The sequence below is a fragment of the Carya illinoinensis genome, chromosome 9, assembly GCF_018687715.1.
Source record: "Carya illinoinensis cultivar Pawnee chromosome 9, C.illinoinensisPawnee_v1, whole genome shotgun sequence".
Lineage (NCBI taxonomy): Eukaryota > Viridiplantae > Streptophyta > Magnoliopsida > Fagales > Juglandaceae > Carya > Carya illinoinensis.
In genome coordinates this window covers 43,971,091-43,986,998 of record NC_056760.1, presented here as the reverse complement: position 1 = coordinate 43,986,998, position 15,908 = coordinate 43,971,091, and the positions used below count along the sequence as shown (strand labels likewise).

At 36.8% G+C, this 15,908-nt stretch overlaps 1 protein-coding gene across 1 annotated transcript; it reads right to left on the bottom strand.

Annotated features, from left to right (window-relative positions):
• Positions 1 to 14,446: 14,446 nt before the first annotated feature.
• LOC122277317 lies at positions 14,447 to 15,626 on the bottom strand. Its single transcript, XM_043087274.1, has 2 exons — positions 15,343 to 15,626; positions 14,447 to 15,207 (listed from the first exon to the last, which is right to left on the bottom strand). Exons 1-2 carry the CDS (start codon positions 15,505 to 15,507, stop codon positions 14,719 to 14,721), a joined length of 654 nt encoding a protein of 217 aa, XP_042943208.1. The 5' UTR covers positions 15,508 to 15,626; the 3' UTR covers positions 14,447 to 14,718.
• Between the last annotated feature and the right edge of the window lie 282 nt (positions 15,627 to 15,908).

The following is a 15,908-nucleotide window of genomic DNA, read 5'->3' as shown; positions in this document are numbered from 1 at the left end:
ATCTCTTGAAACTCCTTTTGCATAGACAGAACATGCACCACAATTTGTTCATGTTGTATTTCCTTCCCCTCATATGTCTTGTTGTTTCTTCTATACCATATATCCCAAGCAATAAGGAAGAACATTTTTAGATCTGTGTCACATCCTTTATCACGAACCCAGCTTGCAAGGTCGGGGAAACTGTATACTCTAATGGCATATATCAGACTTGGGACTTGTTGACTCCAGTAGTCAATAACAGAGGGACAATAGAAAAGAGCATGAACCAAGTCCTCCACCTCAGTTCCACAAAATGAACAGATCTTATCATCTAATACATGTCTTCTTTTCAGATTTTGCATAGTGGGTAAGCCATTGTGACATGCTCTCCAACCAAAAACTTTGACTTTGTTCGAAACTTTTAATTTCCATATTTCTTTCCAAATCCATTTTTGATTGGAAGCTCTTGAACTTTCTCACTCTTGGTTACCCTTCTTCACATCACAAAATAGTTTGTAGGCACATTTGACACTGTATTCATCATCTTTCTCTTTCTCCTATATTAACTTATCCTCATGATCTCCAGGTGTGATTAGGATCTTCAAAATCTCTACTGCAGTTCTAGGGTGGAGAATAGTTGTTACGTTCTCAATATCCCACCAACTTGTACTGCCTTCAATGAGACTACCCACTATTATGTCACTAGTTCGGTAATGCATCCTTAGCCACAGTCTGAACCATCGGTTTATGCCAAGGTATCTAATAATCTTTCTAGAGCCTTATTGTCTTCCCATTCCCCACTCTTTATCTACTCCATTCTTTCAATAAGTGCCTAGTTTCCCAGATACATTTCCAAACATATGAAGGGGATTTGCCTAGCTTTGCATAAATGAAATCTATTTGAGGGAAGTACTTTGCTTTAAAGATTTTGAGCATCAAAATAGATTCATCACTCATAATTCTTTATCCCTGCTTTGTAAGTAATGCTCTATTAAAGTTCTTAAGATCTTTGAAGCCCATGCCACTCTCACTTTTTGGTTTACACATTGTCTTCCTACTAACCCAATGTGTCATTTTCTCTTTCTTTTTCTCTTTCTACCCCTATCAAAATTTAGCAACCATTTTTTTCCAATTCCTTACATAAGGTTCCAGAAAGCTTGAAACAGCTTATGGTAAATGTAGGGATGGACATAACTGCAGCCTTGATTAGAAGTTTCCTTCCTTATCGAGACAACAATCTCTCCTTCCATCCTTGAGACTTCTGCCACATCTTATGTCTCAGAGTACATAAAACTTTATGTTTTGCATGACCAATTATAGGAGGTAAACCAAGGTACTTATCATACTGATGAAACTACTAACCCCCCATAGAGACATGAGCTCATCTCAAAGGCCAGGATCAACATTCCTGCTAAAAGGCATGGAGGTTTCACCTTTGTTAACTTTCTAAACTAATAGTTCCTCATATTTCTCTAGTTGTTTTTGTAGCTACACATTGTCATCCTTATTAGCTTTACATAAAACTACCCTATCATCTATAAAACAAAAGATGATTTACACTTGGGGCTCCCTTGCAAATTTGAATGCCTTTGAGATCTCTTTCTCTTCTGAATGATGCAGTAGGGAAATCAAGCCTTCAATGCACAAAAAGAAAAAATAGAGTGACAAATGATCACCTTGCCTCAATCCTCTTAAAGGACAAATTGACTCTCCATTGATTAAAATAGACAGACACAAATTTTACACACAATATAATTAGATCCACCCATTTTGAATGAAAGCCAAATTTCATCATGATATTCTCTAGAAACCTCCACTCAACTCTATCATATGGTTTGTTCCAATGTAAATCCTAATATGTTCGAACATTTATCTAATGTTCAAACGTGGTTTATATATTATAGTTTGTTAAACCCAAGATTTCAAGTTTTGTGTAATTATATATTTACACATGGATTTTGATGATAACAAATGAATTCAAAGAATAAAGAAGTCTCAAACTCAAGTTATCTATACAATGGAGTCAAGCACATTAAGGAAACAAGCATGAGCAAGAAGGGAACAAGTTCACATTAAAATTATAGAGTAATGTTGTAAATCTCTTCAAAATTCGAAATTAGGATTAATGCTCAAAATTAATATTTTATCATAAAGCATTAAAATACATTTTCCACATGTGCATGAATATTTTTGAAAATTAAATTTGAAAATTTTGAAAGATAATTGATTGTCATTTTTTGCATGTGCATGCCTTGATTAAAGGGTTGAATTTTGAAAATATTAAAGATGATTGATTGTCATCTTTCACATGTGCATGTTTTATTTGAATATTTTCAAAAGTGATTGATGCTTTTTTAGACTTATACAAAAGGTAGATGATTTTGTTTGAAAAATTTGAAAAGTAAAGTGTGCTAATTTTGTCATATACAAAAAGTAAAAGATTAGGTTTGAATTTTTTTAAAAAGGAAAGTGTGCTCATTTTGTTATATGCCAAAAGTAAAAGATTAGGTTTGATTTTTTTAAAAAAATGAATGATGTTGTCTTTGACAATTGAAAAAGAATAACCTTTTATTTGAATTTTTTGAAAAAGTGAATGATGTTGTCTTTGACATGTGAATCTTTTTAAATTAAATATGAAGTCTCATATGCCTATAAATAGATCATTTGAGAGCTTCACATTCACAACACCAAGAGCATACAATATTCATTCAAAGCTTTCATTCTCTCTTCTCTAAGCATTGAGCATTAATCCTTATTCATTTTGAGAGATATAGTTTGTGCTGTATTGTTCTTATTTCACTCATTGAGGAGTGTTTTCTGATAACCTACCCACTATCAGCTTTTGTATCAGAAAAAAGGTGTGTATAACCCTTGTGCGTGTAGAAAGTATTCTACACGGGGAATAGTTGAATCACCACTTATAAGGTGATTGCAAGTGTAGAGGGTGTTCTACACGGATCCTTTGTAGCGGTGTTGTTCAAAGGTGTAATAGGTTTCTATTTCCACCTGAAGGAGGTTGAATAGTGAATTTGGGAATCCTCAAGGGGTAGCTTGAGGCGAGGATGTAGGCAGTGGGGCCGAACCTCGTTAACATACTGAGTTTGCTTCTCTCTTACCCTTACTCTCTATATTTATTGTTATTTCATATTTTGTTTATATTTTATATTATATATTTGATTTATAATTGTTATTTTTTTTAATATAACTCAATTCACCCCCCTCTTGTGTTAGTCATCTGGGCAACATAGTTATATGGTATATGTAACATAATTATATAGTATAGTAATGTATATAGTATATATTATATGGTTATATAGTATAGTCACCTATATCTATATAGTATATATAATATAATTATATAGTATAGTAATGTATATAGTAACACTTCCATGGTTATATAGTATAGTAATTTATATAGTTAATATGGTAAATTATATCATTAATGACTATCTTTCGAACATAAACTAAATCGTTCGAACGAATAACTTACACATTCGAATATTCACATAAGTGAGCTTAATGTTCAAACGTATACGAACTCTTCGAATGTAACATTTTATATTTTTGCATATACTCATTCCAAAACGACATTTACTAAGCTATGTCCGAATGAAACATTATTATAATTCAAAGGTATAACTCTTTCTCATCCATCTTTAGTGACGATTTCAAGATTGTTATAAATTTAAAATCGTCACAAAAATTAAATTGTGTTGTAGTACTAAGCGATCACTATCGACTATATATATAATGAAATTATTTAATATTTATTAATTATATATAAAATGTTAAAGAGATTACTTAATTTTAATTTTATTAATTTAATTAATTTTTCTATCAAATAATTAAAAAAAAGTAAAAAATGTTAAAAAATCGATAATTAATGGTTGGGTTTGACAGAAGAGTAATGTTACATATAGTCACTTTTGTGTATTTTCTGTATACTCCACTGATATGATTGGTTGGATTAATTTTTTTTAATACATAATCAATTATATTATTAGAGTGTATAAAAAAATTTATAAAAATAACTATATATAAAATTTTTATTGACAAAAATAATGAATTTAAATTTTTGATCTGTACTTGTCGCCTCTCAGACCAGATATTACATCCCTGGTTGTTTTCAGAGTATAGGTTATGATCCACGAGACAAGGAATTCCATCTGTTGATGTATGTCCGACCGCATCAATATAAATTAAATTGGTTAAATTGCATTCGTAGCTGTGGACCTTTATCCGCAGTACTGCTAGGTGGGAATTAGTAATGAAGAATTGACATGCCGGCCTATCCATGTTGAATAAAAATAATAAATCAAACATGTAGCGACAAGTACTTACTATCCCTCTGGATCTGCAGATCTATATGTATAGGACGACATGCATTGTCGATGGGCTTCTTGATGATACGAGCTAGCTTAGGGAAGCGATGCTTTTACGTTATGGAAAAACCTATTTTGCCGTCTGAGGTTCACCGCCTAGATTGATCGTTGGGTAAATTTTTTTATTTTTTATTTAATGATTAAAAAAATAATTTTAAATTTATTAGTATATTTTTTTATTTAATAATTAAGAAAGTAATTAAAAAATTATGAAATAAAAAATGAAAAAAAAAAAAAAAAATTAATGCTGGGCAGTACACTCAGCGGCATAGTAGCCGGACCCGTAGGTTATATATACATATAGATAGGGTTTTTGGGTTCCCATGTCGTACGCACAGAGAAGCTGTCATCTAATTTCAAAATCGAAAAATCCAAACTGAGCTTATCTCCCTGAAAGTCAGTAACCACGTGAAAAGTACTGCTTTTTTCAGACGGATCATGCACAGATCATGAGGCCGTGCCATGGTCTACCAGCCAAAAGAAGAAGAAAGACAGAAGAAAGAAAAAGTAAAAAGTAAATCAAACGATAGTGAAAGGAAGAAACATGCAGAGACATGAGAATTACGAAGACGAAGTGCACCAACCCGTGCACCTGCTTTCACCATCCAATCCTCCATCATCTTTTGAAAGCTGATGCGCGCTTGAAACGTGCAGCATTCACGGCCCCCCAGCTGGCCAGCTCAGGTACTGTGGCCGTGTGAGCAGGAATGAGGGTTTCAGTTTCACATTACGTCCCACGAGCGCGTGCAAGTGAAAGTGGGGTTGTTCCTTTATGTTAAAGACAAAAGTGATGGGCCGCTAGCTGCAGAAAATGATGAGCTGGTAGCAAAATCGTACCAAAAAAAAAAAAAAAAAAGATGAAGACGACAAAAGTAGTGATAGGTCGAGAAGCCAGATGCCTCTGCCGTGCTCTACTCAAATTAAAGCTGTTGGTAATAATTATTAGGTCAGTTGGCCGGGAAAGGGGTTGGGCGGTTTGAGAGCCAGTTAGATTAAAATGAATCATTAATTAGGAATAACAGTATTTATAACAGTTATAGAATGTACAATATTTAACATCTCATAATTATTTTTAAAAAAATAAAATTTATTATAAAAAAATTATTATTTTTTTATATCAATATCAAATTTATTTATTTTTTAAAAATAATTATACAATAATTACACACTTTACGACTACAAATATCATTTAATTAATAATTATTATCTTCTCACAACCTGTGTCCTATATAGGGTTTTGTAAACAGCAAGTTCTACTTTACATTCAATGTAAAAGACTCTCGTAAACAAATTTATGCATTGTTTTTATTCATCGCTAGCTTATGTTAAGTTTAAAGATGAGGTTTTTTATAATATATCATAAGATAAAACTTTCGATAAGACTGTCTAGATCGTTGAAGTAGGGTTAGATCGAAATTGATCGATCATATTGGATATCATGTTGAGTTCAAAGTCATGTCAATTTGAATTTGGCTAGTATATAATTAAGTCAACCATATTAATCCAAATTAAATGTCATCTCTCAAAAGCAATTCACTTTTTTTTGGTGTTGGAATGGTGTCAATTTGTACCTTGTGATTATCTTTAAATGTTGCATTAATTCGGGTTTGAGTTGTGTCAAAATTATGAGGATTAAACTCCTCAATCTTAACAGATTCATTTCGTGTCGCAAATTTGTATCAAATTCTCGAATCGTGTCAACAATTACCAAAGTCCCGGTCCGAATCTCATCATCTGGGATTCTGGCAACTTAGCTTCAAGATATTGGCAGCCACAAAAGGCACAAAGCCACTAGAATATTGCTAGGCTTACTAAAGCTACTTTATATAGCTTTTAAAATTGGTAGCGTGGGTCTTATGAATATTTAAAGTAGAAGAAAATGATAGTTCGTGGTATATGTATACGAAAAATTAAAGATATTTTCGTCTAGGAAATAAATTAAGGGGATACTTGAAATATGAGATGAGATAAAAATTTTATAAATAGTAATAAGATGTAAGTTTGTAGATAGTAATGAGATAGTTAGAGTTATGTTTTATGGAGTTTTGAAAAATGAGATTGAAAAAATTGAATAAAATAATTATAAAGTTAAACTAATTTTAGAATATAATTTTTATTTTAAGATTTGAAAAAATTAAATTATTATTTTTTATTTAAAAATTTAAAAAAATTATAATGATTAATTTAAAATTATTTATATTTAAATAATATTTTAAAAAAATGAGATAAAATGCGATGAATTGAGACGAGAGTGAAGACTTGAAGTGTGATTAACAATCATGAAAAACGTCGATTCGTGGGTTCGGTCCAACTATATATCTGGATGTGATGTATACTCACAATGGTTTAGACCAAATATAATAATGGGCCAGCAGCCTCGGTCTTATCGGCAAGAAGCCCAATTTGTGTAGGAATTAGATGCCCCAGAATTACACCTTCATGACTTGTTCGAGCTAGCTACCATGCAAACCAGTAGCAAGCTTACATTAAGGAGATAAACTGAATATTACCTTATCAAATGCTGGAGAGAAAGAGGTAGGTAGGTGAACAAGGAGCAAGGAATGGTTGTTCGATCGATCAAACTTATTTTAAGCCAGTCCATTCATTAAAACGAATGGCTTTAACTTGCCTACCAACTACGTACTAGCCACCAATATATCTGCCTATTATAGTAGGTTTCTATCTTATATGAACAGTAATAAATAGTAATTTTTTTTATTTTTATTCTGTAATTATATTTTTATCACTAAGTTATTTTTACTTTTAAATCAATAAAAAATTCTGTTTTTACTTTTACATTTTTACTCCTTGATCTTTAAGTATTAATTGCTAATTAAAAATTTTTGCCCATTGATTTGCTAATACATAGAATTTTTTTTTTTTTTTTGTGTTTAATCTTAGTTAAATAATTGTTATAATTACTTTTAATGTTTCTGAACTTGAGATTAATTGAACTGTACCCCAAAGTATAGGAATGAGAAATATCTCGTAGTAGTTAGGTGGAGGTCTAAGCGACACTGATTCCATCCGATCCCATTGTTTTGAAATTTGATAGTTTGATTGCATTACTCATTCTTTCCCCCCACCACTTTCAACTCCCAATATTAAACTTCTAAAAAAAAAAAATACAGAAATAGGCAGGTTGAGTATCAAAATTCTTACCATTTTTTTAACTTTTAAAAATTTTTCTTAAAGCTTGATTATTTCTTTTACAGTAATATTTTTGTACATGGGTTCTAAATAATTTTTAAAAAAATATGTAAACTTTACACAATTTAATACTGCAAATATCATTTTTGTTTATTTTATTATACGACAATAGTTAGATCATACTCAATATGTTCGATCTGAAAGGAAAAAGAAAATTAATAATACATACACCATATTTTCTATAACTATTTTAAAAGTTAGTATATGTTAAAAGGTACAGTAAAATTTGAAATTTTAACTAAATAAAAAAGTCAATATTAAATTAAAAAAACTTAATAACTTTTTATGAAATAAAACTATCATGAATATTGATGCATTTCAATTGTGAAATGAGTTATTGAATAATAATATATTTTTGTGTAGATCTTTTATGATAAGTTTGATGTTATGATTAATTGATTAAGCATATATATAAATATATATATATATATATTTATTCTATTATAATAAGTATCTATACTATATGAACAATAATGAATAGTAATTATCTTGTATATATATATGTTAATTGTCATATGGAAATAGATCGAAGGTTTCCCACAATGATTTCTCATGGGACGCCATCCACATGAACATCATTAATGCATGTTAAACTATCATTTGCAGAATTAGCAGTTACTTTACTCAGTTAGCTAAGGAACGGGTATCAACCCAAGCAATACAAGTGCACAGCCAAAGAAAATTCACTCAGCCACATCCACCTCAGCTATAGAAGATTCAGGAAATATTCCTTAGTTTGTATTCTGTTAGTAGTGCAGCATTGCTGTAACCGTTTATTTCTTTTTATATTATTTTCTCATACTTGTACTGATGTCTATATAAAGACACACTGTAAACGATGTACCATGGAAATGAAGAGTATTATAGAAAACATTGCCTCTTTCTTTTCTTCATTCTGTTATGGTATCAAAGCTGTTGATTAGCAGTCTCTTGATCCTCTTTCTCACCATGGCCATCGAACCAGTCAACCTTAGCACACCTCCTTCCACCCTTTCATCTTCATTTTCTGATATAGTCACCATCAACTCAACCCAGATAATTACCTTTGTGGTGAGTTCAAATCTTTGCATATTTGAGAGGTCAAGATTTATTTTCTTACGTTGATGGTACCCAAAACATTCCTTCTCCCACTCTCTTAATTATACAAAATGTTTCTTCTTCCTCTACTTCCAATTCAGACACTCGACCCAATCCCTCTTATCTTTCTTGGAGACGGACTCATTAGTTAATTCTCAGTATCCTCTTTTCTTCCCTCACTGAATCAATCATTGGTCATGTTGCCTCTACAACTACATCCCGTTAGCTTTGGCTAGCTCTTGAATCCATGTTTAGTTCCCACTCGCAAGCTAAAGAATTCCAAATTCATTTTCAACTCACCAATTTGTCTTGTGATGAACAAACCATCTCAGACTATTTCAGCAAGGTTTATATGTTGGCTGACACCCTCTTAGCCACTAGAAACCCACTCCCTGATAAAGATTTTGTGAACCATCTCTGGAATGGTCTTGGACACTCTTATGAATCTTTTATCACCTCTGTAACTACTCGAACCGAGCCCATTACCTCTAATGAATTATATCATCTGCTCTTGATTCAAGAAAGTTGAATGTCTCATTTCTCTCACAGCAACAGCACTTCCAATCCTTTCGAGCCCTCTGCAAACTTGAGTACTAGACACTTACATGACCAACGTGGAAGACCACGTTATTGAGGTGGTTGATTTAACAGAGGATGAAGCAGGTTCTATAATCACCGAGGCCGTAACTCACCTTTTTCCCACCCTAGGTCTAATCCTCCACCTTATAACCAACAATGACCCACTTGTCAAACTGATAATATTGCCCTTCAATGCCATTATCGATTCGATCATGCCTACCAGTTTGCACCCCAAAACTCCTTCTCTACCCATTACACTTCTGATAGGGTCCTCGGTCGAGATCCTAGACACCAAGCTGCCGCGCCCCTTCTTGCTCCTCAATGACCGATGTGGGCTGCCACTTGCTTGACCGTGATGGTTATGGGTGGTGTTGGCTGAGTTCGTATGGTTGATCAGTGGCTGATGGTGGGCGAGATTCTAGTGACTGGGCGTGCATGCATGCATGTGCAGTAGCTGAATTGTCTAAAACGGTTGTGAGTGGGATCATGTGGTTAAGTGGCTGACTGACCAAGTTAGGCACACGTGGCTCCTGCTAGTGGGCTGACCAAGTCAGGCACCAGGTGTCTCCTGATGGTGGCTGACCAAGTCAAGCACAGGTGTCACTCGCTTGGGGGGCTGACCAAGTCACACCCAAGTGTCTTCAGATGATGAAGCACACGTGGCTAAGGGTGGTTTAAGTGGGTTGGCCGAGTGGGCGATTGCTGAGCGGTTTAAGGGATGGTTGGTTACTCCCTACAAAGTAGGGGAGCGGTTGTGGCTAGACAGGTGGCAAGGGCTAGGCGTGTGGCTTGGCTGGTGGGTAGTAACTGTCAGCTTGTCTCTGACCTTACTCCAGATTCGACCAGGGTGGCCTGGTGCAGACCAGATGCCCTTCAATGGCAACTCGTGGTTGCCTTAAGCGATGCCCCACTCGAACGGTTCAAAATAATCAGCAAGCAAATGCGAATGTGATGCAATAGACACAATCCAAAATGCTGAAATACCTCAACAATGCATTAATCAAAGGAAAACAATGAAATCAATAGGTTACCCTGATTCACGAATTGCACAGGATGAGCCTTCTCCTTTGGGATTCACGGATTGCACCCAATGGAGCCTAAGTGACAAAGCACCAATGTGTCTATGGGGGCTTACAAGCCAAATTCGTCCAAATGTTCAAAGATAAAAAAGTAAGTGATAGCCTATTGCCTCACTTATACTAGAAAGCAATTAAAACGATTACAAAGGGAAAATGGTTCTGGGCCCACGCCTCCTGGTTAAGGCCTCATGCTATCAGTGGCCCATGGGTGGCCAGGATGACTCACAGCATAGGCTTTATGCTTGCACTCGTGGGTCTTCAGGTTGGTCTGCCAGGCTAGCTTTGGTTGGTCCATGGTCCTTGCATGTGTGACATAGGTTGTGTGGGCTGGACGCCATTGGTGAGTAGCTTGGTTGGACCGTGGTTGGCTTAAGCATGGCAGGCTGTTGCACGGCCCAGGCCAGTGGGGCCTGGGCGTTGGTCTGCATGGCCCAGGCTGTGGTGCCTGGGCATTGGTCAGCAAGACCCTGGCCAAAGCCAGTGTGTTGATCAGCATGGCCCTGGTCAAGACCAAGGTGTTGATCAGCAAGGCCCTGGTCAAGACTAGGGCGTTGAGTGGCATGCCAGCATGCGTGGGCCTGCTGGGCAGCCGCACCGTCAATTCCAAGGTGGGTGTGCAAGCGTGCGCTGCGCGGGTGCCTAGGCCATGCATGGGCCTTGTGCCTACGCACAGCCCATACATGCACGCGGTGTGTGCGCATAGCCCATGCGTGCCCGCTGCGCACGCGCACTAGGCGTGCGTGTAGTCTAGCCGTGCGCTGAGTGTGGTGTGACAACCTCGCTTGCGTATGCGCGCCGACTATTCGCTGCCTGATGGAGGGTGACCGTGGTCTAGCATTCACCAAGGGCTCGGTCTGTGGGCAATCAAGCGACGCCAACAGTGCTGCTGGCGTGCTGTCCTGGCATGGGCTGGTGCTGGTCAAGGCATGGCCTGTGGCCTCCTGCCTTGGGGTTTTGACAACTTCTCCCTTGGCCATAACTGACCCCACTTGGTACCCCAACTCCACCGCAACCCACCATATTACACATGACCTCTCCTAGCTTAACATATCATTATCACCTTATAGTGGAACTGACCAGATTCGTGTGAAAAAAGACAACGGGCTGCCAATTAGTAATATCGGTGACTCCTCACTTCATGCCTCCTCTTCTTCTTTTTATCTTTTTAATATTCTTGAAGCTAATTCCATTACAAAGAACCTTGTCTCTGTTGCTAAATTTTGTATTGATAATGCATGTTTCTTTGAATTCCATTCAAACTTTGGTCAAGGAATGGATTTCGTTATTATCTTTCCATAGTAGACATTTTACTAGATTTTCATGGTTTTTCCTTCGAAATGTAAAACTGATGTATTGGCAGTTTTTACCTCTTTCATTGCCTTTGCCTAAAAATCTTTCAATACCAAAGTTATTTCCATACAATACAAACAGATATTGGTGGTGAATTTATCTTTGTAAACAACTAGGCATCTCTCATTGTTACTCGTGTCCTCACACCCATCAATAAAATGGGCTTGTTGAGCACATATGCCATCATATTGTGGAAATCGGACTAACTCTTCTTGCTCAAGCATCACTCCATTTTTTCCTTTTGGGATGATGCTTTTGAAACGGCAACATATCTCATCAACTTACTTCCCACACCGGCCCTTAAAAATACATCCCCATATTTTTTGGTTTATTATAAACCCTCTGATTATAAATTTCTCAAAATATTTGGGTGTCAATGTTGGCCAATTTAGGACCTTATAACTGCCATAAAATGAATTTTCAGTCTACTCCTTGTATTTTTCTAGGGTATAGTTCATCTCACAAGGGATACAAGTGCCTAGATCTTACCTACAAATGCATGTACATCTCACATGATGTTACCTTTGCAGAACATATCCTACTCCTTTCACAATACTTCTTCACCTTCCACTCGGCCAAGCCCACCCATTACTTCCACTATTCCTCTCTTATGCTTCCCTCATTCTATTCTTGGCCCAATACCCTCCACTTCTCCCTCTGCTCATCATTCCTCTCTTGGCTCAATCCATCAACCTCCACTAGGTCCAACAACCATGCCTCTCTCATTTTTCCCCATTTTCAAATCAACCTAATTCCACGTTCTCTTCAACCTATGTTCCTCCAATCTCTCCCATGGCACCACCCTTAATTCTTCCTCATCCGCATTCCTTAATTCCTCCACATTCTCAAATAATTACCAAGTCTCACACCACCTCTTCTTGGCCCAGAGTATATACTGATGGTACTATAAATTTTGTAACCACAACGTCGCTGCCTCTTGACAATGTAGCCGTGCCTGATGAACCAACTTCTTTCACACTTGCCTCAAAATTTCCCAAATGGTGCTCTGCCATGACCCAAGAATTTGATGCTCTCGGTAAAATCCACACTTGGACACTTCTCCCTTCTTCCTCTACTTCTAATCTTGTTGGTTGTAGGTTTCAAGGCTAAGTTACGTGCAGATGGCTCAATCGAGCGACGGAAAGCACGGCTCGTTGCTAAGGGTTTTCATCAACAACATAGAGTGGATTATACCGAGACCTTCAATTTTGTTTGTTAAGCCATCTACCATCCGATTAGTTCTATCCATTGCAATTTCTAGTGGTGGATTCTTTGGCAAATTGACATTCAAAATGCGCTCCTCTATGAGAACCTAACAGAGATAGTGTTTAAGCAACAACCACGAGGTTTGTTGATCCTCAACGCCCTGATTTTGTCTGCAAACTCAACAAGGAGATTTACGGCTTCAAGCAGGTCCCCCATGCGTGGTTTGCACAGTTGAGTTCATGGTTGCTCAACTACGGTTTTGCAGCCTCAAAGGGAGACCCCTCTCTGTTTGTTCTTCATCAATCTGATCTCTGCATCTTCGTCTTTGTCTATGTAGACGATATGGTAATTACTTCATCTCCCTCCTCTGCCATAGAATCCCTTATCACTGATCTTGCTCATGCTTTCCCAGTTACTGATTTAGGGTGCTTGTCATATTTCCTATGCTTAGAACTTGATTATTTGCATGATGGGATCCTAGTATCTCAGAGGAAATATATTGTGGATATCCTAAAAAAAAAACTAACATGCTTGGAGCCAATTCAATTGCTTCATCTATGTCTGCTTCAAACAAACTGTCCAAATTTGATACTCCTATGTTTGACAATGTCACACTATTTAGAAGTGTGGTTGGAAGTTTGCAATACCTCTCCTTGATTAGACCCAGCATTTCTTTTTCTGTAAACAATATCTATCAATTCATGCATGAACCAAAAATTCAATGGACAACGGTTAAATGCATTCTTCGTTACCTAAAGTCTACCATAAACCACGGCCTTTTCTTTTCATATCAGTCTAATTTCTCTCTTCATGCTTATTCAGATGCTGACTGGGTGGCTTGCCCTGATGATAGACATTCTACTGGAGGATATTGCATATTTCTTGGTTGACATCTTATTTCTTGGAGTTCTTGTCAACAACATATTGTTGCTAGATCAAGCACAGAGGCTGAATACAAAACCTTAGCCAATGCCACTGCCGAATTGATATGGCTCCAAACACTCATAAAAAAACTAAGTTTTTTCCCCTATTCCCCACCTGTTTTGTGGTGTGATAATCTAGGAGCAACTTACTTAACAGTAAATCCTGTGTATTATTCTCGTACAAAACACATGAATATAGATTTTCACCTTGTTCGAAATTGGGTAGCTGCCAATACACTTCAAGTATCTTTTTGTAGCCGTAAAGATCAGTTGGCTGATGTATTCACCAAGCCTATAGTTGTTGACAAATTAGTCTCACTCAGGTCGAGTCTCACTGTGCTAGACACCCCAATGGACTCGAGGGGGTCAAATATTCCTTAGTTTGTATTCTGTTAGTAGTGCAGCACTGCTGTAACCGTTTATTTTAATTTGTATTCTGTGAGTAGTGCAGCACTGCTGTAACCGTTTATTTCCTTTTATATTATTTTCTCATACTTGTACTGATGTCTATATAAAGAGACACACTGTAAACGATATATAGTGGAAATGAAGGGTATTACAGAAAACATTGCCTCTTTCTTTTCTTCATTCTGTTACCGGGTTATAATTTTTACAGCACGTGGAAAGTAAAACAAGAAGAAAGAGTGATCAGAAACAATAATAAAGCGAAAGACTGATCTCCGGAGCTTGACAACTATATATATACTCTTGATCTGCATTAATCGGCTTGTCCGACTGCCCAGACTCACATTCTTAATTTGCCAGATCGAAACGCATGAATTAATACAGAGTAGCTTTTCCAATCTATGATCTTCTCTCTTTCACTCAGGTTAGCTTTTCTTATTTGCATCATAACAGTACTTCATAATTTAGAAGGTCGTTTTACAATCATGCATACAAGTCATGTTCACGGCGACTTTGCTTAATTGACGCCTAATTTGTTAATTTTCCTGAAAAATCGAGTTCATAAAGCACCCAAATCAATGCTACTGAGGACAAAGCTACTAGCACCGGACCAAGCAACCATAACATCAAAGGAAAGGTAATGTAGAGCACCCGGTTACCGATGAGAGCCAACATGAACCCCCGCTCGAATATGGTTTGTGTGTGTCCAGGAGATGAGAATTCCCCACAAGCATTTATCAAGATATTTGCATCAATCAGGTATCCAATGGACATAGAGCTGCATAAGAAGCTAACCAACAAAAGGAGCGATGCCGACCCAAACTTGACGACAACAATCCTACCAGATTGGGATCCGAAAATAGGGTTCGTGAGGAGGTGACCGCTTGCTTTGAAGGCATTGTTGACCAGAGCTGCCAGTGCCATGTTCACAAGAATGGCTATTGAAGCAGTGAGCGTGGTCGCCATTATAGTGTTTCTTAAACTTTGGACAGCCAGCATACCCTTCTTGTTATCACCCTGCGCGCATGCATGCATGGCTAAGACTGATTAGCGCAAGCGAATCACATACTCCTCGCAGAGACTCTAATTAATTATGAGGGATAATATGAAAGCAGATACATACATATATATGCAAGAACATGGTTTAATTACCTGCGTTATGTCTTGAAACCATGCTCTCCTTGTTAACGTATTGATTCCGATGGTGGTATTACAGGGCTTGTTTTTGAAGCTGTGCCACAGATAGGCATGGTAACCCAACGTAAAAAAAAGGCTCAAGGGAACCAATATGGTGTCCAAATAAACCATCACTCCCATCCAAATTTCAATGGAGGGGCATGTTTTGGTAGCCAGAGAAGGCTATTTGTAAGGAAATATATCCTCCCAATGGAGCAGTGATGATTTTGTTATTCTGGCAATGCATGCCTGCCCATGATGGTAATAAAGTTTGTCTGACGAGGGGATGCATTTAATTTATTTTTGTTTTATATTAATGGGGTACGTACGTAGGCTAGGGTTCTTTTGTGGAAATAGCAGAGTGGACAACTCAGAAAAAAGTTGGTTCAAATGGCCATCCACATCCACTAAGTTATGCATGGTAATGGAAATGGAGTTACTCAACAATGGCATATATATATATATATAAATAAATGCCTTCCCCTTACGCAACAGAAATTAATAATTTTACAGTACCACAGAAGTGGATGAATCAGCAAGGG

Excerpts from the sequence above, each read along its gene's own strand:
- LOC122277317 (XM_043087274.1), bottom strand. The coding sequence starts at position 15,507 with ATGGGAGTGATGGTTTATTTGGACACCATATTGGTTCCCTTGAGCCTT. Across the intron at positions 15,208-15,342 it reads GGTTTCAAGACATAACGCAG|GGTGATAACAAGAAGGGTAT; the intron begins GTAATTAAACCA and ends GCATGCGCGCAG.